This window comes from Bombus flavifrons, chromosome 12 (genome assembly GCF_040668555.2).
Source record: "Bombus flavifrons isolate JBK064 chromosome 12, iyBomFlav1_principal, whole genome shotgun sequence".
Lineage (NCBI taxonomy): Eukaryota > Metazoa > Arthropoda > Insecta > Hymenoptera > Apidae > Bombus > Bombus flavifrons.
Genome location: NC_138453.1, coordinates 8,357,074 through 8,368,321, shown reverse-complemented (window position 1 = coordinate 8,368,321; position 11,248 = coordinate 8,357,074). Strand labels below are relative to the sequence as shown.

The 11,248-nt window shown below is 33.5% G+C and overlaps 3 protein-coding genes across 3 annotated transcripts; all 3 read right to left on the bottom strand.

The window, feature by feature from the left end:
- Nucleotides 1-552: 552 nt before the first annotated feature.
- Nucleotides 553-3,645, bottom strand: LOC138185510 (cysteine dioxygenase type 1). The gene is made up of 5 exons (XM_069124495.1): nucleotides 3,204-3,645; nucleotides 1,267-1,408; nucleotides 1,096-1,192; nucleotides 837-1,006; nucleotides 553-679 (listed from the first exon to the last, which is right to left on the bottom strand). Exons 1-5 carry the CDS (start codon nucleotides 3,416-3,418, stop codon nucleotides 644-646), a joined length of 660 nt encoding a protein of 219 aa, XP_068980596.1. The 5' UTR covers nucleotides 3,419-3,645; the 3' UTR covers nucleotides 553-643.
- Nucleotides 3,646-4,320: 675 nt separating this feature from the next.
- LOC138185542 (enolase-phosphatase E1-like) lies at nucleotides 4,321-10,683 on the bottom strand. The gene is made up of 4 exons (XM_069124553.1): nucleotides 6,289-10,683; nucleotides 5,622-6,188; nucleotides 5,043-5,270; nucleotides 4,321-4,896 (listed from the first exon to the last, which is right to left on the bottom strand). Exons 1-4 carry the CDS (start codon nucleotides 8,997-8,999, stop codon nucleotides 4,749-4,751), a joined length of 3,654 nt encoding a protein of 1,217 aa, XP_068980654.1. The 5' UTR covers nucleotides 9,000-10,683; the 3' UTR covers nucleotides 4,321-4,748.
- LOC138185743 (DNA ligase 1-like) lies at nucleotides 9,059-10,756 on the bottom strand. Its single transcript, XM_069124909.1, has 5 exons — nucleotides 10,697-10,756; nucleotides 9,954-10,625; nucleotides 9,428-9,826; nucleotides 9,195-9,344; nucleotides 9,059-9,112 (listed from the first exon to the last, which is right to left on the bottom strand). The coding sequence occupies exons 1-5, from the start codon at nucleotides 10,754-10,756 to the stop codon at nucleotides 9,059-9,061; spliced, it is 1,335 nt and encodes a 444-aa protein (XP_068981010.1).
- Between the last annotated feature and the right edge of the window lie 492 nt (nucleotides 10,757-11,248).

Genomic DNA, 11,248 nt, shown 5'->3' with positions numbered 1-11,248 from the left:
ATTACTAATCCCGGACGATTACAGTTAGGTTGGATAATTACAATTGTTTAATTTCAGCTATAGTAAACTCCAGGTTAAAATGATGCGGGATTCCCCAGCATTCCAGAGGCTCCTGTGTTCTTTCCTCTCCGACATATATATGTGCATATTATGTGGGTTAATTTATATTTTTCTATTTCAGGATATATCTTTATGGTATTACTTTTAGTTTCGCGTTCGGTTAAAATAGAAAAAAATGCATTTATATCACGTCTGCAAAATGGACTTAGTAAGTATGTACGTTATGGAGATGTACATTGAATGAAAATAATAAGATTGAATGAAATTTGAATAAAAGGAAGGGAGGTGGGTGCTGTGGATCAGTCTCCAAACGCAGCAACCTCCACGTGGTGAGATCTGGGCAATCAATATTATTTGAGGGATAGTTATTATGTCTCAAATAATGTAAATCTAATTGGCTGCTTTCGTGTTACCAAAATTTATCATATCTTGCACCTTTTTTTTATTCTTTTAATTAAAATATCAGGAACATTCTGATCATTTGGTATAGTATTTAAAAATGCATATACTATCTCTTTATTTTGTTTAACTTAGAATAATTATTCAAATGATTATCGCTGGTATCAACTTTACTTATGATATATTAATTATCCTCGGGGCACCTAGCATCTTGGATTTCCTGCAAATTTAGAGAATTAAAATCAAGTTTGAATCAGAAAGAACTCAAATCAGTTGCAACTTAATTCTGACTTGGTATTGATAATATTGACAGAAAGAAGGATGATTAAAAATGAAGAACTGATTAAAGAAAGAAGAAAAATAGATGAAAATCTTACGCGGTTTCGCTTATCTCCGTATTTCGACCAAAATGTAACTTTACACGAGCTTTTTTGTCCAGTTTGCTTATTGAAAACGGAACAGGAAGAGAACGGTGGTGAATACAAGTGTAAAGAAATAGCAGGATTCACGGTACTCGGATTTTCAACTCGATGAAGTCCTAAAGAATCTGTAACAAGTTGTATATAAATAAAATCAAAATAAAATCTCAACAATATTATATAACGATAGATAATTTAATATATTTAGAAATTATACCATTGATATAACATATCTGATTAAGACCGAGAGTATTTTTTTCCAATTCTTGTAATTCTTCTGGTTCCTCACGCTGTGTAGGCCACGCGTACCGTGTCTATAAAATCATAAACATAATAAAAAATTGTTTGCTATATATATATGAAAAAAATAGAATATTTCATTCTATACCTCAAAGAGTTCACCTTGGAGAATTTTCATTACGCAATGTGCATTCGCATGATCATGTATTGCTGAACCATGACCTTCTCCCCAACATAGAATCATTAGATTGAACCTTCCATTTCCTTCATCGACTAAATTTCTTGTATACCTAAGCACAATGATTCATTTGGATTTTCCTTTAAGGACTTATATGATTAAACTAGATAAGCACCGGTGAATCACGTTAAATTAGAGGACAATAAATTAATCTGATTGGAAATGCACTCGGTATAGGCATTGTTTCTAAGTTCATGAGAATGTTTTGTCGTTCGTTACTTTCGATCCGATAAGTGTCGCGTGTCAAAGAACCGATGTTCTGAATCAAGTGTAATGTTTAAGAGAAGGGGGCATACGTGGAAAGTGTGTGTAACCAACCGTTCACCGTACTATACTACGAACACTACTGATTTATGTGCAATACACATGAACATTGAAGTGTTCCGCATACTTACGTTTCTGTTGCAATGATGTCAAATCTTTTTGGTCATATTTCTTTGTGTATTATATTTTTTATTGTGTATTATAAGATAATGTTTCCATATCTATTTACGAAACGCAAATAGGACATGTACTAGGTCGGCATAAAGTGAATCGAACGAAGTATTAGAAGTCAACAAAATGTTTCGATGAATATTTTCGATGTAATTTTTATGCGATTAGTAATCGTCTTTTTTCCGTTCGATATAGTACGTTCTACTCTGTAAAGAGGTTGTGCCTGAACTATAGTTTCCATACTTTCGCGTGTTATGTGGAAACCGACTATGGTAGCAATTCCGTGTAATAATTCCATTTATTTATCTTGTAACGTGATCATTATTATCTTTATAATTGGTGAAGTAATATTTATTGAAAATTTATGTTATCTTGTAGGCGGACAGAATAGAAAGTTCAGACTAATTCATTTGTTTTCTCAATCTAAACATAGATTTGTGCTTTTAATTTTGAAAAAAATTATACAAATTATACTTTCAAACTGCTTTAATCATGATCTAAACACTTGGTTGTAGTTTCTCTCGATTATGTACTAATTAATGCAAAATATAATTAGCATGCGAATAGAAGATCAGGTTGTACTTACTAATTGATGTGTCATTCTTCGTGAATGCAAAGGATAGCTTTAATAGATTTTGATAGATGTTATTTATAATTTTTTAATTACGTAAACAAAATTATCGTCTCGTATGAAAACACTATTTGTAATAATATCATCGTACAGCTATCTGGAATAATTCTGGTATGTGCTCTTTTTTTCTTTTAATATTGATAGCTTTCTAATGTACACATTATGCCACTCATTACATTTATTGTAGCATTGTAGTGCGAAGTGCGATCGTTGTAAAGTCTCGTAATATATGTTTTTGCAGATAAGAATAATGACGTTTTCAGTAAATTTTTAAATTTGTCTTGCTTCTATCAGAAATCCGACCATGTTCCCTTCTTATTTTTCTTAAGGTCAGTTACTTCATGCTCGCGTGTCAACTTGCACAGATAATACTCAAAGTACAAGGTTATTAAATTCATTACTTAAGATTGAATGAAACAAAATATTTAAGAGACGACCAGGGTCGGAGAAACAGTAACAGATGATAACCTATCGTAAATTTCATGTTAATTTTATTTTATGTTTGAGATGTAGTTGTGCCGTGTTCTGTCGACTGATAAAATATTTACTGGGAAATTCGATCTTTCGCGAACGTAAGACGCGTAGAAACGAAATAGAATGGGAATCAGGTGACCACCCTCGTTATAGTCGTTGATATTTTAATCCAATTAATATACTGTAACTTCATACTGTACTGCATTTTTGAAGCATTGAAATATATAAATCTTTATATTAAAATTCCTTATTTTTCCTCTAGATTATTTTAATAGCTTTTAGTATAATTTTCAAGTTGTCAGTTTACCTGTATCTGTCAAATTTTGCATATTTTTTCCATTCTGCGGAGTTGCTTCTGTACGAGGCCATTAGATATTGAACCCTGTCTATATTGACGTAGTCAGTTTCGAAAGCCTCGTGTAAACCATCTATGAGTTCCCGAAGAGTTAAAGAATTCTTCTCGTTTAGTAGTTTATCACGAGAAACACAGGGTGATCCAGGATCTTCACTGTACACTTGCATTTTCTTTTCAATTTGTCACCTTTCTTCTTTTTTACCGGTGCTCGATAAGAATTGACAAAAAAATATAATAGAAATAAATGACGCGAAACGAAGAAACAATGAGCGTTGGGATACTCGAATTTGATTCTTGAAGTAAAAGAGAGCTATTTGAAAGCGAAAGCAAACGAGGAACACGATTAAGGAAGAACACGTTGCCCGTCTACGGCTCGTACTGATCTAGTAAAACGGAGGAGACAGCGTCTTGTATGAAGCCTAAGATACCCCCTACTCCCGACAACTCTAGCAGTCTGAAATATTTTGTACACAGTTGTGAGGTAAATAACACTTCCGAAGTCTTATTTGTTTTTTGTTTCTTCAATTAAAGTGGAGAAACAAAGCAATGTAACGTTGTGAACATTTTTAGCTGTATTATATTTTACGATTAACATTGTATACAATTTTTTTTTGTAGAAAGATGCAAGATTAGAAAGGAAGCTTAATCTATTTTATCTTTATTTTATATTTAAATTACATCACGAATATTTAATACGTTCATTCATTTTTGCCTTAACGCGTCTGTAACATACGCAAATATTTATTAATGTTTAATATCTTTGATTTTAATTTTTATTTTACGTATGTTACATAAAAAGGCAACTATGTTGTTATATCGTTATATCCGTTAAAATTTACAAAATGAAATATTCGTTCCGTTAATATGTGAACTATTGCTGCGTAATTAGAGCGTTTTGCAATATGTCAAATGTTCTATCGTAACTAAAACAGAGTTACCTTGTTTTTTTATGATTATGGATATATATATATATATATATATATATATATATATATATATATATATATATATATATACACATAAGAGGGAATGATTTAGTAAAATGCAACAAACTGAATCATATTTTAGTGTAAACATACTTGAAATTTTATAGTTAAATCCTCCACACTATTATATACTTTGATCAATTTTGAAAAAGAAAAGAAAAGAAATGATACTAGAAAATTTTCATAAAAATTCTGTAGAAAGAGAAGTGGGAAGGAGATACGTTCGATTATCAGCTAAATAAAAATGCTGCTTTTGATTGTGAAAAATGAAAAATTGCGAATGCAGCAGAATCGTTTGAACCGTTGTTCATAGAACGCTCTTAACAATATAATTCAAATAAATTTTGTTATGTATACAGATATTATCGAAGACTATGAAGAAGGGGTTCATTTTCAAAAATTTCGAAAGATGTAAATCGTTTGTTGGCTTTTGTTTAAAAATCCTGAGCGGTAGTTTGCTCCAATTGACATTGTATTCCAAATTGTAAGTCAAGTAACGACAGGTGTCACATTAGTGCACGCAAATTGTCTTTTCGTCATTGTTCTTCGGTTTCGTAGATGTTTTTCCATACGATGTGCTTTCCTTCTCTTTCGTACGGCAAGGTGAATCAGTGCACCTGCATGGCCTCGACTTGTTGCGCTCTCTGGCCGCAATGCAGCTGTAGTAAAGAATGTAATAAAAAATCAACAACTGGAAGTACCAGATCTACGTTCGGGGCAATTAGCGAAAGAAGTTGTTTCCATTAACGTGAAATTTCCACACTTCTTCCGTTTTCCTCTTTTCTTTCTTTCTATCGATACTTACATGCACGGTGAATTTTTACAATAATAACATTTCGCTTTTAGCTTTTTCTGACCGGATTTAGATCTCTCGCATCTACAGGGTGTTGCTTTGCAAACACAACAAAGGGCTACTAATACTTTTTTCTGTTTGTCGCTCTTTGCGTGATTAGACTCATATTTGCAATTATTCAATGATTTATTTTTCGCTTTTTCCATACATACGGCGATAATCTTCCGTCGTGTTTTAGGGCTGCAACGAATAGCTTCTTAATATGGTATTTTCGGAATGTCCTTCTTATTTTAACCCTTTGTCAGGATAATAAAATGAAGAAGAATTGGAAATGTACGATTTAGGAAATAATTGTATTTTCTTTTCAAGATCTCAGAATCAAGTAAAAAAATAGTTTTGACGCGGCGGTCATTGACGATATATTGAATTTTAAAATTGTTCTTTTATGCCTGTGATTTTCATTTATAATGTACTTATAGTACGCATTATTAAAATAATACTGTAAATTATGAGTCATCTAATGATTGCCTGCCCGAGTCTCTTGTGATTTACACTATTAATGGGTTAATCAAAGTAGTAAAGACATCCTACCTGATACAATATTTTATCTTCCTATCTTCTCTTCTCTCATCTCTCTCTATATTAACATTACAACAGCAAGGAGCTTTTTGACATCGCGCACAACACGTAGATTCGATTATTTTTTGCTGCAATTCATCCATCACGTCAGAAAAAACGCTCAATCGTTGATAAGGAAGGTCATCGGAGTTATGCTGCTTAAGCTTCTCGCAGCAACAGCATTCATTGATGGAATCGGTTTTAAGATCGGTTAAATTCCTAGAAAAGTAACGTCGTACTTCTTCTCTAGGCTTCCACGCAGTGACGTACATAGTGCGATCGTTATTAGACTCGGTCAGGACCGGTCTTCCATCGCAAATTGTTTTCTGCTCCTTACACGTGCACATATCTATGGGCAGCTCACAGTACGAACATTTTCGTGCTATCGCCATACACGTGCATTTGTCGCGAGGTTTATCGCAATAAAGACAAAACATCGATTTCATGTACCCACTACTGCTCTTCCTTTCGTAAATTAATTTACAGTTGCATTTATTTTGAGGTTTGTAACAGTTTACGCAGTTTACCATCAATCTACAACTGTTTAATTGTAATTAAGTCTAATTGTCGATGAGACACTGACCGAGGTGAATAGATTCCGGATGTTCATGCAAATTCATATTTTTGTTAATATATTTACCTGCATTCGTTCCGTGATCTACAAAAATTGTTGCAAGGAATTATTCTTCTACAACTACACTCCTCCCAGGCTTTTTTATCACGGTATGGAATGGCACGATTACTTTCTTGAGAAATAGTATGATAACACGATCTTTCCTTTTTTAAGCAACTTTTAGGATAATTCATAGGTTCGTTATTGTATTGACGCATCGGTAAATAATAACAATTGCATGTGCTTTTTTCGGTTGCAATATAATCGGTAACACCCGTATGCTTTGTATAACTTGGGTTTGTGTTTGTACATATCATACGAGAGTCGAATTTGTCAGGTTGCGTAGATACCGCGATAAATTCTTTTTCAGAGTGCACAATAACATTCATTTTTTCACCTGACTTGTCTTCTTGAGTTTTAGTAATCTGCGGTTCATGTCCTTTTTCTTCTTCAACGTCGATTCCCTTTTCAAGCTGTGGCTTCGTCAACGATTCATGTATTTCGCGATTTTTAGGCATATCTTGAGTTTCAGATATTTTTTTATCGTTTTTAGGATTTCCTTGGTTTTCTAATTCAATACCGACATTTTGAATTGGCGAAACAGGCGAATTTTTGCTATTAGTAATAATTAATAAATTTGATTTATTTGGATTTTTTTTACTGACATTAGAATTTATTTTATGTTCTGCATTATTTTTTATTTCTCCTTTGGTGGATTGCGAAGGATTAGAAGCAGGATTGTTCTTTCTATTTTCTTCGTATACAGGCGGTTTTGTTGAATTAGCTATATTCGGATTTTTATTGTTATTTCTATTTTTCTCGTTTACAGATTGCTTTTTTGAATTATCTGTACTCGATTCAGGTTTATCATTTTTCTTCGGTATAAGTATTTTCTTCAGCATAGGTATTTTCATCGGTATAGGTATTTTTGTCGGTATAGGTATTTTTGTCGGTATAGGTATTTTTTTCGGTATATATGTGAACAATTTAGAGGGAATAGATTTTTCCTCCCCTTTTGTATCGTCTTTAGATTTCTCTGGAAATTCGCTAGTTTCTATTTCAGGAATTTTAACAGTTTTATCGATAATATCATCAGGCGATGCAGGTTCCACGAATCCTTCAGGCTTTGGTTCTGGACGTTCTGTTCTACCTGTAATCATTTTTAAGCCTTTGAAAAGAAGCGATGGCCCCAATATTTGTTGGATGATTTTCGTGTCTTTACTTTCGCTGTCGCCTTCTTTCTCTAACTCTCTCTCCTCTGCTTTTTTCGTATCTTTAATTTTGCTGTCGTCTTCTTTCTTTAACTCTCTCTCTTCTGTTTTTTTCTTATCTTTAATTTTGCTGTCGTCTTCTTTCTTTAACTCTCTCTCTTCTGCTTTTTTCGTATCTTTAATTTTGCTGTCGTCTTCTTTCTTTAGCTCTCTCTCCTCTGCTCTTTTCGTATCTTCAATTTTTCTGTCGTCTTCTTTCTTTAATTCCCTCTCCTCTACTTTTTTCATATCTTTAATTTTTCTGTCATCTTCTTTCTTTAATACTCTCTCCTCTGCTTTTTTCGTATCTATAATTTTGCTATCGTCTTCTTTCTTTATCTCCCTCTCCTCTGATGTTTTCGTATCTTTAATTTTGCTGTCGTCTTTTTCTTCTAATGTTCTCTTTTCAGCTTCTCTTATATCTTTAGTTTTGCCTTTGCCTTTCTCTTCTAACGTTTCGTCTTCCAATTTTTTTTCCGCTGATTCCTCTTTCAATATTTCTTCATCTTTTTTCTGAGACAACTTTCGTTTCTCTTCAATTGCTGGTTGCTTTGGTTCAAGTTTGCTATATTCCTTACGCAACTTGTATTTTTTAGAAATAGTCGGCGGTACATGGGTTTCAGGTTTTGAATCAACCGTACCTTTCGTCGATTGTTCCAAAATATCTGTTTTCATAATAGGAATTGGCAAAATATCAATAATTCCTACAGGTTTCGGTTGTATAGGTTGTTTCAACAACTGTTTAAGTACAATTACTTCAGGTCTTATTGTTCTTGATGGGACAAACTTTGGCATGTCGGGTGGAATTTCTCCCGATTCTTTGCTTTTTTCTGGTTCAGTAGGTAACTTTTCTTCCTCAGATAACTCTTTCGTATCCTTTTCTTTTTCCATGACCTCCACATCTTCAGCAGGCTCTTCCTTTAATTTGTCTATACGTTCCTGTAAATCCACAGAATATTTTGGGCATGGTACAAACGTCGTCGTTTCTTTTAAATCTTCTGAAGATTTACGACAAATAGTTGTTGTTTCTTTCTCTTTTACAGTCGGCTTTTCAAACTTTTCGATAGTCTTCATATCGACGCATACGTCTTCTTCTTCCTCTGTTATACAATTACAAGTCATCCACGATTCTTTGTTTACTGTCTTAGAGTAAGGTCTTCTGCTCTTACAACTGCATCGCTGATTAGACCTATCAATTAGTCCTTGATCTCTTTTACGATATTTACATATACTTTCACAAGCTTTTATAGGCAATGTACGATGTTCGCTATCGTTAATACGATAATTTAAATTAGGCTCTACTGACCAAGCGACGGATGAAACACATACATCTGTATTTCGACTGCTGCAAATCGATTTCGATGACCATCCGTCGCTCTCCGAGTCTGTCAAAGTCTTCGTTGTATAAATCGTGGAGCAAGGTTTCTCTATTTTGTCGCATATAACAAATTTCGATTTTTCAAACAAGTCTGACTTATCAATTGTCATGAGAGTATCGCTATTATCGATGTCCTTGCATCCACATTCGGTCAAAATAGAGTCAGTGCTTACACGGACATCTTTGTCAAGGTTGTCATAGACGTCGATAAAATTACAGCTTTCTATTTTTAGCGTGTTTTTGGAATCTCCGTATGGGCCTGAACTATAGGTAGTGCTGTCATCGTTACTTTCTTCACTTTTTACAAGAAAATCGATCGAATCCTGTTCTTGAAATTTTCTGCGCTTGTTCCGAATTGAAGTGACAAGTTTGCTCGATGAAACTTTTGACTGTTCCGTCGTCGTTTCTGAACATGATTCCGTGCATGATTGAGATTTGTCTTGTTTACTAGTTGCCTAACAAATAAAATAGTAAGTGGACAATTTTTTTTTTTTTTTTTGACAATGAAATGCTGTAGACGAATAAAAAGTAGAATTACTTGGATATTTTCGCTGGCTTCCGAACAGATATAAATGTTCACGTTTCCAGTCATCCTACGATTATCAGTTTTTACATTGTTTAATGATCTTGAGTGCCTCTTTTTCTTTACTTCTTCGAACGCGTTATCTTTTTTACTCTGACGTTTTCCTTTTTCCTCGTGTAATTTTCTAATATTCGTACGTGCACTATTATATTTTTCTCGAAGACGATTCGATTTTAAACGATTATCTAACTGCTCATTATTTTTACGTAATCGTTCTATCGTTGAACTATTCCGAGTGGTACGTGGTCGATGCTCGTGCTTCATTTTTACTAAAATTCCTTCCTTATCTACGTAGCAAACTTTATCAAAGTTAGCTTCTTCTTTTGGCTTCTTATCGGCATCTTTTTCTTCTTTCTGCTTTTTAAAACGCAAAATACATAATACATTAAAATAATAATTTCCTTCATTTTGTTTGCGCGTATACTGACAATAAAAATGTGGTAGAAAATTGAAGTATCCCGGATACTTGCATCTTAAATACCATTTTACATTGCTTCACGATATTCTGCATCGCTTCTTTGATCGAGCTATTGATTATTTCTGTTAATTTCGTAGGAGAGATCTTGTCTTCTCCATCATGCTTCGTGCGTGTTTCTGAAAAATTGTCACAAGTTTCAGAACAAATGCAATCTCTGTTCGAATCCAAATCTACTTCTCTATATTTGTCTACTTTCTGAAATTTTTCTTTCGTGCAAGTCATCGAGTCGCAAATTCCATTTGCACCTAAATCTACATTTTCAGATTTTTCTTTCGTGCAAGTTATCAGATCGCAAAATTCGTTTTCATCCAAAAGTACCTTTCCATCACTTCTCATTTCATCTTTGACTTCATCCTCGATTTCGCCTTTGATTTCATTCTTCGCTTCATTCTTGATTTTATCCTTCCAAATGTTTTTATTCTTTCTGTCCTCTTCAGTTGTTCGTAAGATATTTCTGTCTTTGGTATGGGATACCTTCTGGCGTTCAAGGTGTGTTGCAGGTAAAGTTCTAGGTACTGACACATTTGGCGAAAATGGAGGGGAAACGCTTGCTTTTACACCGTGAAGTGGATCAATTACATTTCGATCGCTACTTTTTGGAAGTTTTTCTGAATTTTGTTCCAGGAGAGACATATCGTCCTCTATTTCCAAAATACCTGGCCTTGATCCGTTTGTCTATGATTGAATTTGTTAACTATATCTTTCTTCTACTTCTTTCTTTTACGTTTGTCTTTGTCAAATCTTACGTCGTCTTCCAGAAATATTCCTCTTCGATTTTGAAGAAACTTATACGTTTTCTTCGACATAGCCGAAATTCGTTTGTATGTTGGAAAACAATAATTTTATTTCATCTCTCGGATAGATAATTGTTATTTCTTTTTTTACTCGACAGTTCTATTAAAGGTTATACATTTTAATAGGATAGAAAATTTGAAACAATCGAAAGTATTTTTGCGTCCATCGGAGCTATGACTATGAAGTGTGTGGCATGTAATACGATTAAAGTATCATCATTTTTATATGATAGAGAGATGAGCGAATATTTATATATCTTGAGATACCGATAGCGAATGACGATCAATTCGGAGAATTGATATTACTTGGAAAGAATTTGTACAGAGCGTGCGAAATCTTTAATAATACGGTGTGATTAAGAAATAAGGGTTTAATGCATTTAGGGTTTCTAAACTATATATTTTCTCTTTCTAATTCAAAAGGGGAACGCTATTAGTTTAATTACTGACAAAGCTTTGGATAATTTCTATATGCTTACATATTATATGCATTCTGTACATTTT